General features: G+C 50.4%; 1 protein-coding gene across 1 annotated transcript; it reads left to right on the forward strand.

Annotated features, from left to right (window-relative positions):
* Positions 52–15,504, forward strand: IL17RC (interleukin 17 receptor C). Its single transcript, XM_021069809.1, has 13 exons — positions 52–153; positions 751–829; positions 975–1,011; positions 1,217–1,289; positions 1,925–2,024; positions 5,699–5,838; positions 6,054–6,113; positions 6,323–6,373; positions 9,881–10,060; positions 11,148–11,193; positions 11,313–11,434; positions 14,745–15,312; positions 15,431–15,504. The coding sequence occupies exons 1-13, from the start codon at positions 52–54 to the stop codon at positions 15,502–15,504; spliced, it is 1,632 nt and encodes a 543-aa protein (XP_020925468.1).

The raw sequence follows: 15,515 nt of genomic DNA on the forward strand, positions 1-15,515 counted from the left end.
TGGGGGGGCAGGACAGGGCCTCAGGCCTGGGTGCTGCCTGGCACCTGGAAGATGCCTGTGCCCTGGTTCCTTCTGTCCTTGGCACTGGGCCGAAACCCTGTGGTCCTCTCTCTAGAGAGGTTTGGGGCTCAGGACGCTGCCCGCTGCTCTCCGGTGAGTCTGGGGCCCCCAGAGGGTTGAGGAAGGCTCAGGGTTCAGCCTGCGGCCGTTAAGGCCCTAGCCTGGCTCCTGTCACTGCCATCACTGTCAGAACTGCCCTGGCTGGTCTGTCGGGTGCTGATGGGGTAAGAGAAGAATGGGGAGGGGGGCAAAAAACTCGGTCTTGTCTTTTTTCTGGGAGGGACTTGGAAAGGGAGCCCCAGAAGAACGGGGATGGAGGGGGCGAGTTGGGGACCCAAGCCAGGAAAGAATGGTTAGATTTGAGCTCATAAACTCTGATTCATCTTTACCTCCTTCCTAGGGCCTTTCTGCCATCTCTGGGGTGAGTAGAGCTACTTTTAGAGAGAAAAGACCATCCCAGGTTGGCAAAAGGGAGGGGAGCTGTTCAGTCCTGGGCCCTTACCTCCCGCCCTCAACCCAGGAAGAGCCCAAAGCCCCTTGGCCCTCTGGGGGTGTCAGGTGCAATCAGACTGTGGGTCTGCACAGCTTCAGCTCCCACCCTACCCTTCATGCACAGATGGTGACGTGCTGTGCCTGCCTGGGGGCATTGTGTCTGCCCCAGGCCCTGTTCTGGTGCCCACACTCCTGCAGACAGAACTGGTGCTAAGGTGCCACAAGGAGACCGACTGCGACCTCTGTGTGCGTGTGGCTGTCCACTTGGCTGTGCATGGTGAGCCTATGGGTGGGATGGGCATGGGGACCAGGGTGTCTATCAGGCATTCTCAGGCATCCTCAGCATTCTCCTGAGGCACACCTGTCCAACAGACCCCCATGTTAGCCAGGTCCATCCCCCAGGCCTGGCCTTTGTTTCCTAGCACTGGGCTTCTTGGAAGGAAGCCAAAGCCAGAGCGGGTACCAGTCCTGAGCCTTTGCTCTCCGGGTCGCTTCCAGGGTCCTGGGAAGAAACCCTGCAGATGAAGAGGAGTTTGGAAGAACACCTGACCCAGGGCTAGAGGATCCTAGGAATGGTGAAGAGAACCTCACTGGCCCAACTGCCCTCATCAGAGCCTTGCCCCGGGCCCCTGGCCTTGACTGACACCTGCCCTGTTGCTCACAGCCTCTCTCAGGCCCATGTGGTGCTGTCCTTCCAGGCCTACCCTACTGCCCGCTGCGTCCTGCTGGAGGTGCAAGTGCCTGCTGCCCTTGTGCAAGCCTGGTCAGTCTGTGGTATGCAAAATAATAATAACAATAACAGCCTTCTAACCATGAATTCATGAAGCACTTTCACATGCATTTCTTAGTCCTGATTCTGGCAGGGCTGTGGGCAAGTCCTTTCCACCTTTTATGCCTCAGTTTCCTTCTGTAAAGTGGGAATAGAATAGTCTACCTTGGAGTTCACCGTGTGGTCAGTGGTTAATAATGACTAGGAACCATGAGGTTGAGGTTCGATCCTGGCCTTGCTCAGTGGGTTAAGGATCCGCGTTGCGTGAGCTATGGTGTAGGTCACAGATGCGGCTCAGACTGGCTTGCTGTGGCTCTGGTGTAGGCAGTGGCTCCAGCTCCAATTAGACCCCTAGCCTGGGGACCTCCATAAGCCGCGGGTGGGCCCTAGAAAAGGCAAAAGACAACAATAAAATAAAAAAAAAAAATAATAAGAATAGTCCTACCTCATATAGCAGTTATGAGAATAAACAAGTTGCTAGTGTAGATACCTGGTATGATGCCTAAGGCAGAAGGGTCCAGAAAGTTTGATTTTTCCTTTTTTTTTTATAATCCTCAATACTACCCTCATGAGTGAGGCATGATTTTTACCTTCCTGCTCCAGATAGAGAAGCTGAGGCTTGTAGAGGAAAGTCTGTGGCTGGATCCACGTCTGGCGGACTTCCTGCACATCATGTCTGTCCCACATGACACTGTGGAAGCGGGTGTTGGGGCTTCTCCTGACCTCAGAGGGCTGCTCACTCAAACCCTTTCATTTCCCCTGCCACCCCAGGCCCCACCAATATCCCTTAACTGGAAAATAATGGGAGAGCACCTGCTGGCCCCCAGTCACAGAGTAGTCATGGAGACTCATAGAGGCACTGGGTGTGAGAACCACTTCTGTGGGAGGGGCTCCCACACTTGCACTGGCATGGCTGATGCCCTTAGCTTTGTCATATGACCTGGAAGAGCAGGGATGAGGCAGGGACACAAAGAGTGAGGCCCTTATCCAGTCCAGCTCCCACCCCTCCTGAGTGCATTGCGCTAACTGGACCCTTCCGTCAAGGGGCCTTGTAGTAGCTTTGATAGCTGGGAGAGGGCGCCCATGGGAGGGCAGAGGTCCTCTGAGCCTACCACCTGCCACCCCTCCAGGGTCGAGAATTCCAGGCTCCCGGGGGCTGGCCTGGTCCAATAGCCCAGTACAAAAAACTAATCCCGCACAGCTGCTGGAAGAGCCCCATAGTGGGTCCCAGTGCTGGCTAGTCTCCTCGCCCAGCTGGCCACTGGCCCTTACTGCTTTCACCGTACCCTTCTACTCCAGCACTCTCCCCTCCCATCCTCCCCCAGCCAGTGCTCTGCCCTCCTCTCCCCAGGGACATTACTCTACCTGTGTCTGGGAGCTGCTTGGGCACTGGAGTAGATGTGGTACACTTAGGGCACAGGGGAGCCCTTCCTGAAGTCCTGAAGATTTTCTGTATCTCTCCCCAACTGCAGAGGTTGACGTCCAGGCAGCATGCCAGCGGTGCTCAGTAAGGGACCTTGGGTGGGGGGCTAGGAGGAGGGAGGGTTGGTTCTGGAGAGTGAGGGACCCCTTGGGAGTTAACTTAAGGGTCTGACCACCACAACCCAGGGCCTCACAGAGCTCATTCATTCATCACACATGAACTTCAATAGCTATACTCAGTGTCAGGCACTTAAGATATCAAGGGTAATTCTTTCACTCCTTACAAACAATATTCATTAGTACCAAAAACATCTAGAGGGCCCCAAGATATTGTCAAGATTAGGTGCACCCCTCATATATAAAAATAAAGTACTAATTAAACCCTTAAAAAGAGGGCTAAGAAGCTTGAGGGTTTTGATGATAAACATGTGCTGATCAGACTTTAATTTTTCCTTTTTTGTTTTTTTGTTATTGTATTTTCTTTTTTTCTTTCTTTTTTTGTCTGCACCCACAGCATATGGAGTCCCCAGGCCAGGGATCAAATCCAAGTCCAGCTGTGACTTACACCACAGTTCAGCAATGGAATACTTAACCTGCTGCACCATAGTGGGAACTCCTTTAGTTTTCTTTACTTTCATGGTAAAACATACATACAGGAAAATGTGTTTTAAAAAAAAGAAAAATGGAAGTTCCATATTTTCATGCAGCGGAAACAATCTGACTTGGAACCATGAGGTTGTGCGTTCATCTGCCTTGCCAGTGGGTTAAGATCTGCGTTGGCCGTGAGCTCTGGTGTAGATTGGCAGATGTGGCTTGGATCGGGTGTTGCTGTTGCTGTGGCTGTGGCATAGGCCAGCAGCAACAGCTCTGATTAGACACTGGACTGGGAACCTCCATGTGCTGTGGATGTGGCCTTAAAAAAGACAAAAAACAAACAAAAAATGATAATGTGTCAAATGCACTAATTTTAATGTCCAGTTAATTAATTTGGGTTTTTTTTTGGGGGGGAGCCATACTTGAGGCATGAGGAAGTTCCTGGGCAAGAATCAAACCATACACACAATAACCCAGGCTGCTGCAGTGACAGCATTGAATCCTTAACCACACTCCTCAATTATTCTTACATATGTGTACACTTGCATACCTCGAGCCTACTGAGATATAACACTATGATGCTTTTTTTTTTTTTTTTCTTTTTATGGCCAGCCTGTGGCATAGGGGTTTCAGGCTAGGGGCAATCAGAGCTGCAGCTGCCACCTACGCCACAGCCACAGCAACACAGGATCCAAGCTACATCTGTGACCTACACCACAGCACATGGCAACACCAGATCCCTAACTTGCTGAGCAAGGCCAGGAATTGAACCTGCAACCTCATGGTTCCTAGTCAGATTTATTTCTGCTGCACCAAACAGGAACTCCTCCACTTCATTTTCTATTTGGTTTCTTAAACTTAAAGCTTGATGCCCTTTGGTAATTCAATTAATTACTACCCCCCACCAGAGCTTTGAGAACACAGGTACACATCATGGATTTCCTGTCTTTATTAATTTGGTAGGTTTTAATCCATGTATCAACAGATATTTAATGAGTAATTTACCCTGCCCAAGGTATAGCCTTAGGCACTAGAGATAAACCAATAAAAAAAAACTGACAAAAATCCCTGCCTTCATGGAGCCGACATTTCAGCTGGAAGTCAGGTGGGTGGGGGTGAACAAAGGACACAATAAATACATGGAGGATGTGAATATGTAGTAAGTTAGATGGTAATTAGTGCTATGGAGAAAATTCAGGGAAGGGAGAGTAGGAAGGTTGGGAGTTGTAGCCTGAGTGAGCAAAAGACCTGAAGGAAGTGAGGGAGGAGCCATGAGAATCTCAGGGCAATGGAGTTCCGTTGTGGCTCAGAGGAAATGAATCTGACTAGTATCATGAGGATACAGGTTTGACCCCTGGCCTCACTCAGTGAGTTAAGGATCAGCATTGCTGTGAGCTTCGGTGTAGATCGTAGACATGGCTCAGATCTGGTGTTGTTGTGGCTGGGTGTAGGCCAGCAGCTGCAGCTCTGATTTGACCCCTATCCTTGAACCTCCATGTGCCACTGGTGGACCCTAAAAAAAAAAAAAAAAAAAAAAAGGTATCTGAGGGCAGAGGTTTGTGTGGAGGGAATAGTCATTGCAAAGGGCCTGAGGGAGTTCCCGTCGTGGCGCAGTGGTTAACGAATCCGACTAGGAACCATGAGGTTGCGGGTTCGTCCCTGCCCTTGCTCAGTGGGTTAACGATCTGGCGTTGCCGTGAGCTGTGGTGTAGGTTGCAGACGCGGCTCGGATCCCGCGTTGCTGTGGCTCTGGCGTAGGCCAGTGGCTACAGCTCCGATTCAACCCCTAGCCTGGGAACCTCCATATGCCGCGAGAGCGGCCCAAGAAATAGCAACAACAACAACAACAAAGACAAAAAGACAAAAAAAAAAAAAAAAAAAAAAACCCAAAGGGCCTGAGGGAGGAGTGTGTCTGGCATGTTTAAGTATTAGTAAGGAGGACAGTGTGTCTGCTGCAGGTTAGTTAAGGACAGGCACGCTAGGAAATTAACTTAGAGTGGTCACGGCAGCCAGATTGGGTAGGGTCTTGCAAGTCATTGTAAGGACTCTGGCTTTCACTCTGGGAGTAATGGGGGGCAGGGGTGAACATCAGAAAGTTCTGAGCAAAGGGAAAGATTTATTTTCTTTCTGGCTGCAGAGGGAGAAGCAAGAAGAGCCATCTCAAGGCCACATGGTAGGGCCTACCTGGGCTCCGTCCTGGGCTACGGCCCAAGTCTGGTCCAAGATAGAGATAGAGGTTCTGCCCTCCAGGGGACTCCTAGTCTCAGGAGTTTGAAGGAAACTCCAAAGGGTCAGTAGGTGGGTGTGACCCAGGCTTCCATGTGCAGAAAAGGTGAGGAAGTCTCTGTGCCTCCCGCACAGCCCTGCCCTGGCTCAACGTGTCTGCTGATGGCGACCATGTGCGCCTTGTGCTGGACGTCTCTGAGGAACAGCGCTTCGGCCTCTCCCTGTACTGGAACCAGACCCAGGGCCCTGCAAAACCCTGGTGGCACAGAAACCTGGTAAGCCCCCCACCAAGACCATTCCCACTGCAGGCAGTACCCCTGCTGAAGTTGCAAGTGCGTTATTGCAGGGGACCCTTGAAAGGACATAGCCTCCTGCCTTCAAAACAGGGAGTGTTGGTGGGGGACAGCTGCCTTCCTGGTGTCCTTAACTTTGGCCTCCAGCTTTCTTCTTCCTCATCTTCTCTAACTTCTCCCCTCTGCTTATCCCACAGACTGGGCCACAGACCATTACCTTGAACCACACAGACCTGGTTCCCTGCCTCTGTATTCAGGTAGGAGCAGTCTAGCTGGGTGCCTGGGGAAGGGGATCAGGGAGTTGGTGAGAGGGCTTGGCCTCGCCTTCCTGGTTTCCCTACCCTCTGCATCCATCCTTGAGGTGAAAACCATGACTCCCTAGGGGACTGGCCCTCCCTTGACCTTTGCTGTCCTATGTCTTCTCTCTGTGCACGCCCTGAATGCTCTTCCTGGTCCTCTATCCCAGGACTCCTACCTGTGCTTCGTGCCCTCTTCAGATGTCATCGCCCCCTTGAAGGCCTCCTCTGCTTCTCCAGTTCCCTGATGTGCTCCCCTGGAGAGTAGAGCATGTGCTGTGCACTTAGACTGGCCTAAATTCTGACTCTTGCCATTTGCTAGCTGGGTGACTTGGACAAGTCACTTCACCTCTCTGAGTCTGTTTCCTGTCTGTAAGATGGGAATAAGGGTACCAGCCTCACAGGGCTGTAATAAGGAAGTGTGCCACTTCCAGCTCATATATGTTGTAATAATACAATCTCCTTCTGATTGTACATTTAATTGGATATCATGTTCCATCTGTTTTACCTTTGACATGAATGTCTCTTATTCCCACTACCTGAAATGCCTTCACTTCTTTTCCATACACCCCGATCCATCCAGCTCAAATGTCACCTCATTCCCAAAGCTTTTGCTCAACTTGCATTTATTGTCTTTCCCTGTTCATTGTCATTTATCATTTCCTTTCTATTTGGGCATCTGTCTCTTCTTGCACACAACATACCCTCAATAAATGAGTGACTTATTTATGAACTAATTTTAATTTTAATTTATTTATTTATTTTCCTGCTTCTGCGGCATGCAGTATCTCCTAGGCCAGAATTGAACCTACATCACAGCAGCGACCAGAGCCGCTGCAGTGACAACACGGGATCCTTAACCTGCTGCACCGTAGAGCAACTCCCTGATTTATTAATTTATATACATATTTGGGAGTTCCTGACTTGGTTCAGTGGAACAAATCTGACTAGTATCCATGAGGACGCAGGTTCGATCCCTGTCCTCACTCAGTGGGTTAAGGATCTGGTGGTGCCATTAGCTGTGGTGTAGGTCACAGACTCAGCTCAGATCTGGCCTTGCTGTGGCTGTGGCGCAGGCCAGCAGCTACAGCTCCAATTCAGCCCCTAGCCTGGGAACCTCCACATGCCATGGGTGTCACACTAAAAGACAAAAAAAATTTTTTTTTTATATACATGTTTTTCACTACTACAGCTGTGAATTTGTAATTTCCTTAAAGGCAAGGAAATAATATCTATTCAAATTTAGTTATTCCCCAGAGCCTAGTATAATGCCTCACATGTAGTGGGTGCTAATTAAGTTAAGTGAATGAATGAATCAGTCAGTCAAATTCTACTTCCTAGCATAGCAACAGGACACATAACAGATACTCATGAAATATTTGCTGCGACATAAGCGTCCTCATTGTCAAATACAGTGCCTGTCACATTGTAGAGCTCTTACAGGTTTACTGAATAAGGAGTTCCTGTCTTGGCGCAACAGAAATGACTCTGACTAGGAACTATGAGGTTTCGGGTTGATCCCTGGCCTTGCTCCGTGGGTTAAGGATCCAGTCTTTCCGTGAGCCGTGGTGTAGGTCACAGACACGGCTCGGATCTGGCATTGCTGTGGCTTTGGCATAGGCTGGCAGCAACAGCTCCTATTAGACCCTTAGCATGGGAACCTCCATATGCTGCAGGTGCAGCCCTAAAAAGACAAAAGGCCAAAAAAAAAAAAAGTTTTACTGAATAAATTAGTATATTATCTCTACTGCTTAGAACAGGGCAAAGCACAGAAGAGGTACACCTAAAAAATTTATTGAGGAGTTCTCATTGTGGCTCAGGAGGTTAAGGACCTGACATGGTCTCGGTGAAGATGTGGGTTTGATCCCTGGCCTTACTCAGTAGGTTAAGGATCTGATACTGCCGGTGTAGGTCACAGATGCAGCTGTGGCTATGGTGTAGGCCTACTGCTGCAGCTGTGGGAACTTCCATATGCTGCAGGTACAGATGTTAAATAAAAAAAAAAAAGTTTATTGAAAGAATAAATGTATGTGTCCTTAACACTTAGCACAGTGGTTGGCACCTAGTAGATTCTTACAAAGTGACTGTGCATTTTTATTTTATTATTTATTTATTTATTTGTCTTTTTGCTGTTTCTTGGGCCGCTCTTGCAGCATATGGAGGTTCCAGGCTAGGGGTCTTATCTGAGCTGTAGCCACCGGCCTACACCAGAGCCACAGCATAGTGGGATCCAAGCCACGTCTGCAACCTACACCACAGCTCACAGCAATACCGGATCCTTAACCCACTGAGCAAAGGCAGGGATCGAACCCGCAACCTCATGGTTCCTAGTCGGATTGTTAATCACTGCACCACGATGGGAACTCCTTGTGGATTTTTTTAAAATTTCATTTATTTATTTATTTTGCTATGCCCATATATGAAAGTTCCTGGGCCAAGGACTGAACCGACACCACAGCTGTAACTAGAACCACAGCAGTGACAACACCAGATTCTTAAACTGCTGATCCATGACAAAACTCTCCAACTGTGGATTTAATTGTTGATGTCTCTATGACTACCTAGTGCTAAATAAGTAGGTACTCATTTAAAATGTGTTAATGGGAGTTCATGTCGTGGCTCAGTGGGTGAGCCTGGGTGTGGCCCCCCAAAAATAGATTAAAATAAAATTAAATGTGTTAATGGGGTTCCCTCCAACGGTGCAGCAGGCTAAGGATCTGGCATTGGCACTACTATGGCTCAGGTTGCAGCTGTGAGGCAGGTTTGCCCCTGGCCCGGGAACTTTCACATTCTGTGCCTGTGGCCAAAAAAAAAAAGTGTTGAGTGAAGATGCTGCCAGATGTTGGCATAGGGTTTGCTGGAAGAATAAATCTGTGCAATTCTAGGGCCTTGCAAAGGGCAGAAAGACCAGGACAAATGTTTGTGAAACACAGACATCATCCCTCCATGTCCAGTATTCCAGAGAGATTAGTTCTAGGACCTCTATAGATACCCAAACTCAGATGCTTAAGTCCTTTGTATATAATGGTGTAGTATTTACATATAACATACATCCTCCCATATACTTTTATTTTATTTTATTTTATTTATTTTGCATTTTAGGGCTGCACGTGTGGCATATGGAAGTTCCCAGGCTTGGGGTCAAATCGGAGCTGCAGCTGCTGGCCTACACCACAGCAACACCAGATCCAAGCCACGTCTACAACCTACACCACAGCTCATAGCAACACCGGATCTTTAACGTACGGAGCAAGGCCAGGGATGGGGAACCTGCCTACTCATGGATGCTAGTCAGATTCGTTTTTGCTGAGCCACAGCAGGAATTCCCTCCCCTATACTTTAAATCATATCTAGATCGCTTGTAATACCTATTACAATTTAAATGCTATGTAAACAGTTTCTTTCAGGCAAATTCAAGTTTTGCTTTTTGCAGTTTTCTGGATTTTTTTCCCCAAATATTTTTGTTTCAAGAATGCGGAATAGCTCATAAGGAGGGCCAGGGAGGGCTGACTGAGCTGAATGAATGCATCCTCAGGCCTAGCAGAGGGTTGGCTGGGTTGAACTGACTGCGGAGCCCTGTTTCCTGTCTAGGTGTGGCCTCTGGAACCCGACTCCATCAGGACCAGCGTCTGCCCTTTTAGGGAGGGTGAGCGGACCCGCCCTGCCGGGGTGGGAGGGAGGTAGGCGGGAGCCTGCCGGCCCGCGGTGACCTGACTCTCTCTCTGCAGACCCTCGCGCACACAGGAACTCTGGCGTGCAGCCCGGTTGCAGCTGCTGCCTTCGCAGGACTGGCGGCTGGATGCGCCGTGCTCCCTGCCCGCCGAGGCCACGCTGTGCTGGCAGGCACAGGATGGGGGCCCTGCCAGCCGCTGGTTCCGCCGCTGCCCCGAGCAAATGTCACCGTGAATGTAAGCGAAGCGGCAGGAGGTTCCGGGGGTAGGGAAAGGAAGGGGAGCCCAGGGGCGCGCCTTTCCTGACCCCAGCCATTACCCTCTTTCCACAGAAGGCTCTTAAGTTCCCGTTGCTCAAAGGTCACCCCAACGTCTGCATCCAGGCAAGAAGGGGGCGCCAGAGAGCTGGGGGCAGGACCCCATCTCCCCCTGCTACCCATCCTTTGCCCCGCAAGAATCCCCAGTCACGGTCTTCTGGATCCACCTTATCGTTGGGTCTTTGGAGCAAAGGAGTTCCACATTTACTTTAGCAGTTCATGGGACCTGGGCACTTCATCTCTCTGAACGTCGGTTTCGTCTGTTTAATGGGGATGATAATAGTAACTACTCCTTAGAGTGCTTAAGAAGCTTCAACAAGTGCCTCACCTTAGCAACTGGCGCAAATTAAATACTCAGTAAATATTAGCCGTTTTGATTATTGCTATACTTACCCTATTCCCTACCTGTAGGTATGGGTTGCTTTACAACTTCAGAGGGTGGTTATAAAATTAATTCAGGATTTATTGAGCAACTACTATGTGCCAGGCACTGTTTTAAGCACTTGGGATAGATATGTCAGTAAATGAAACCACCAAATGTTCCCATCCTTATAGAGCTTATGTTCTAACAGAAAAAGGCAGACAATAGACATAATGAGTAAAGTATACAGTATGGTAAAATCGTATATACATTCTGTAGGAAAAGGTGGGGAAGAATAAAGGAGGATAGGAGTTGCATTTTCAAGAGAGGCAAGTCAGATGAGACCTCATTGAGAAGGTGCTTAGATGAGGAGGGAATGTATAAAGTGCTCTATCAGAAATGAAAAGAGCTAATTTAGGGTCATAAAAGTCCATTAGCACAGATGACCTCACAAGACTGAGGCTGAAAAAGATGGAGAGATTCCTAATTACTCAGCCTCGAACCCAGATCTGCCTAAGGTCAGGTCCAGAGTCTAGACCACCCCTCCACTTGACAAGCCTCCTTTTGTCTGTCACTTCTCTTCTGGCTTTTCTGGCTTCAGCTTTTGCTTTTCTTTCTGACCCTAACCTTATTCCCTTCTAAGCAGGTGAGCACCTGGGAGAAGCTGCAGCTTCAAGAGTGCCTGTGGACTGGTGAGTGCACTGCAATAGGCCCTGAAAGTGCCAGCTTCTGGGAATGAAGGTCAGATATGAGTGAGAGGCAGCCCGGAGCAGGTTGAGTCTCACTCAGAGTGGGCTCTTACCCCTTCCAGACTCCCTGGGGCCCCTCAAGGATGACATGCTGGTGGTGGAGACAAGAGATTCCCAGGACAACAGATCACTCTGTGCCTTGGAACCCAGTGGCTGCACCCCACTGCTCAGCAGAGCTTCCACGGTGAGGGGTGGGGGGGACCCTTCATGTACCTGTCCAGCTCCATCTCAAGCCTGACCTTGAATTTTCACTCTATTCAGTTTCCCCTCCTCTGTGCCAGACCCTGTGCTGGTCTCTGGGAATGTGAGGGTGACTCAGACCTGGGCCTTGTTCTCAGTGGCCTCTCAAGGCTCCCAACGTTCCCCCACCCCCGCCCCCACTATTCTACCCAGCTGTAGTCTGGCAGTGTCCTAGATGTGGTGTCTCTAGGTGACAGTTCCCACCCCTTGGCTTGGCAGAGGGCAGCTCGCCTTGGAGAGCAGCTACTACAAGACTTGCAGTCAGGCCAGTGTCTGCAGGTGAGTAGGTGGCAGGAGGGTTACCCACCAATGTCCAGAGGCAACAGGTTCAAACTCTGTCTTCCAGCCTCTTCTACCTCTTTCTGTGCCTGGTGGAGGGCACTGGGGAGACTCTCAGTCTTCCTGGGCAGGGGCCTCCTCACTGTCCCTCTAGCACTACCCACCACCTTTTGCTTCTTTTGTGTCCAGCCCTGGGGAAGCTAAGAGTTGAAGAAGCATAGTTCCTGACCCCAAGTTGCTCACTTCTGCCTAGAAACCAGCAAACAGATAACCATTGGGTTAAGACAGCCAATAACCACTGTGCTAAGCTTTGAGTTCCAGGGAGAGCTTCAAGGAAGGGTCTCTTCATGTGGGCCCAAGCAGCATGGGGAGGAAGACAGTCCTGAAAGCAGGCACAGCGTAAATAAAAGCAGGGCAGCTTGTGACAACCTTCTGTGTGTAGGGGAGTGTGGGAGGCTGGAAATTTGGGACTAGAACTTGGAGGGTCTCGAACATTCAGCTGAAGGCCCTGGATTTAGTTTTGTTTGTGTCTTACAGCTGTGGGATGATGACCTGGGAGCACTCTGGGCCTGCCCCATGGACAAGTGTCAGTATTATGAAAACTGCTCTTCTTCTCTGTACCAGGAGCTGGAATCTTGACAGGGATTGACATTTCTGGGGGTAGCACACACAATGGCCTGCCCTTTCCTGGCTAAGATTGGAGGGTCAATGCTTCATTAGTTCGAAAACCACAGGGACCACTTTCAGGGATCCCAGCATCACCAAAGACACGTCCCTGCCCCATGCCAGCCATAGAAGCTAGAACAATATTTGCTGAACAGTCATTTAGAAAGTGTGAGCTGGAGTTCCCATTATGGCTCAGCGGGTTAAGACCCTGACTAGTATCCATGAGGATTCGGTTCCATCCCTGGCCTTGCTCAGTGAGCTTAGGATCTGGTGTTGTTGCAAGCTGCAGCCATAGGTTGTAGATGCAGCTCAGATCTCAGATGCTGTGGCCATGATGTAGGCAGACAGCTACAGCTCCATTTCAACCCCTAGCCTGGGAACTTTCATATGCTGAGGTTGTGGCCCTAAGAAAGACCGAAAAAAAAAAAAAAGAGCTATTGAAGCATTTACCATAAAGTAGAAGTGTCCAAAGCCCTGAATGAATATAATGGGGACCTTACTAGGTGGGGTAAGGAGTTCAGGGGAAAGGCTGGAGCTGAACTCTGAGTTAGGTGAAAAGGGTAGAGATGGCTTTTTGTGAAGACTATGGGATGGTTTTTTGAGGAATTCCAAGGTGGCCAGGGTGGCTGGAGGATATTGGGAGGCAAGCTTCTGTCATGAGATGAGGATCCAAGGGCCACCTACGGCCTTGGGAGCCAATGTAAGCAATTTGGATGTTAAGAGTAGCAGGGAGTTCCCGTCGTGGTACAGTGGTTAACGAATCCGACTAGGAACCATGAGGTTGCGGGTTCGGTCCCTGCCCTTGCTCAGTGGGTTAACGATCCAGCGTCGCCGTGAGCTGTGGTGTAGGTTGCAGACGCGGCTCGGATCCCGCGTTGCTGTGGCTCTGGCGTAGGCTGGTGGCTACAGCTCCGATTCAACCCTTAGCCTGGGAACCTCCATATGCCGTGGGAGCGGCCCAAGAAATAGCAACAACAACAACAACAACAAAAAAAAAAGACAAAAGACAAAAAAAAAAAAAAAAAAAAAAAAAAAAGAGTAGCAGGAACTTCCTGAGAGGCTATAATCATTTTTGTTTTGTTTTGTTTTGTTTTTTGGCCACGTCCACAATATGTGGAAGTTCCCAGACCAGGGATCTAACACGAAGCACAGTAGCAACCCAATCTGTTGCAGTGACAATGTGGGAGCCTTAACCTCTTGCACCACAAGAGAACTCCTCAAATTTGTATTTTAAAAAGCTCTCTGGGAAAAAAAAATAGATAGATAGATAGATAGATAGATAGATAGATAGTAATAAAAAGATCTCTGGGCTGCCATGTGGTAATGAATTAGGGGCAAAAAAAAAAAAAAAAAAAAGAGAGAGAGATCAGGGGAGTTCCTGCTGTGGCACAACAGGATTTGTGGTGTCTCTGCAGCACTAGGATGAAGGTTCAATTCCTGGCCTGGCACAGTGGGTTAAAGGACCTGGCGTTGCCACAGTTGTGGCATAGGTCACAACTGCAGCTGGGATCTGATCCCTGGCTCAGGAACAACATATGCCGAGGGGTGGCCAAAAAAAAAAGAAAGAAAAAAAGATCAGGGACACCAGTTAGAAGGCTGCTGCAGTCATCCAAGAGAGTGAGGTCATGGTCAAGCAACCAGAGGCTTAGGGGCAGTAACATTAGCTGATACTTGAGCACTTACTATGCCCAGCATTGCGTTCAGTGCTTTATTTATATTAATACATGTAGTTCTCACAATAATCTTAGGAAGTAGATACAATTGTTATTTCAGTTTTACAGAGGTGAAATGAGACAGAAAGTGAAGTCATTTAGTCAAAGTCACACACAACATCTATGTATGATCTTTGTTCATACACTGGCTCTGACCCTATGAGCTGTGGAGTTGGGGTAAATCACATTCTCTGAGCCTCAGTTTTCTCCATCATGAAGTGGGGGGCCTCTAACAAGCCTGTCTTCTCCCCTGGGTCTCCTAGACACCCACCAGCGCTGGGCCCTGGTGTGGCTGGCCTGCTTACTTTTTGCCGCTGTGCTTTTCCTTCTCCTCCTTGTCAAAAAGGACCACGTGAAAGGTGAGCGATTCCCCAGGGGCTGGACTCCTCAAGTGGGCCTGGGAGCTGGCCAGGAGAAGGCGGCAGCTGGGCTCACCAGCTGCCTCCGCTCCTCTCCCCTAACAGGGTGGCTGAGGCTCTTGAAGGAGGACGGTCTTGAAGGGGGTGAGTGTGAGCCAGAGCCGCGGGTGGCGGCCCCCGGGCAGACCGGGCCTCCGGCCAGCTCATGTCTCCCCTCCCACTCTGTTTTATCCTGCAGCGGCTGCCGCCAGGAGCCGAGTGGCTTTGCTCCTCTACTCCCCGACGACGCAGGCTTCGAGCGCCTCGTGGCGCCCTGGCGTCAGCGCTGTGTCAGCTGCCGCTGCGCGTGGCCGTGGACCTGTGGAGCCGCCGCGAACTGAGCGCACAGGGGCCCCTGGCCTGGTTCCACGCGCAGCGGCGCCAGACCCTCCAGGAAGGCGGCGTGGTGGTCCTGCTCTTCTCGCCAGGGGCCGTGGCCATGTGCCACGAGTGGCTGCAGGATGCGGCGTCAGCGCCCGGGGCACACGGCCCGCACGACGCCTTCACCGCCTCGCTCAGCTGCGTGCTGCCAGACTTCTTGCAGGGCCGGGCACCCGGCCGCTACATCGGGGCCTACTTCGACAGACTGCTGCCCCCGGACGCCGTGCCCGCCCTGTTCCGCAGCGTGCCGGTCTTCTCACTGCCCTCACAGCTGCCCGACTTCCTGGGACCCTACAGGGGCCCGGCGCCCTCCGCTCGAGGCGGCTCGCGGAGAGAGCGGATCAAGTGTCCCGGGCCCTGCAGCCCGCCCTGGACAGCTGCTTCTGGTCACAGGAGACCGCGGGGACGGGAAGCGGGATGGGGCCAGAGGCAGGGGACAGGACTTGAATAAAGGCAGGAGCTATTTTTCTACTCATGTCTCCCACGCGTGTCTCTGTAACCCAGCGGCAAATCAGGACTGCCGCGCTCAACCGGTATCCCCGCGGCCCTTTAACAACCCCGACAGGTGCAGCCCGTAGACGCTTCTGGT

The sequence above is a fragment of the Sus scrofa genome, chromosome 13 (genome assembly GCF_000003025.6).
Source record: "Sus scrofa isolate TJ Tabasco breed Duroc chromosome 13, Sscrofa11.1, whole genome shotgun sequence".
NCBI classification, from domain to species: Eukaryota; Metazoa; Chordata; class Mammalia; order Artiodactyla; family Suidae; genus Sus; species Sus scrofa.

Excerpts from the sequence above, each read along its gene's own strand:
- IL17RC (XM_021069809.1), top strand. The coding sequence starts at position 52 with ATGCCTGTGCCCTGGTTCCTTCTGTCCTTGGCACTGGGCCGAAACCCT. Across the intron at positions 1,290-1,924 it reads GCGTCCTGCTGGAGGTGCAA|ATAGAGAAGCTGAGGCTTGT; the intron begins GTGCCTGCTGCC and ends TTCCTGCTCCAG. Across the intron at positions 2,025-5,698 it reads ACATGACACTGTGGAAGCGG|CCCTGCCCTGGCTCAACGTG; the intron begins GTGTTGGGGCTT and ends CCTCCCGCACAG.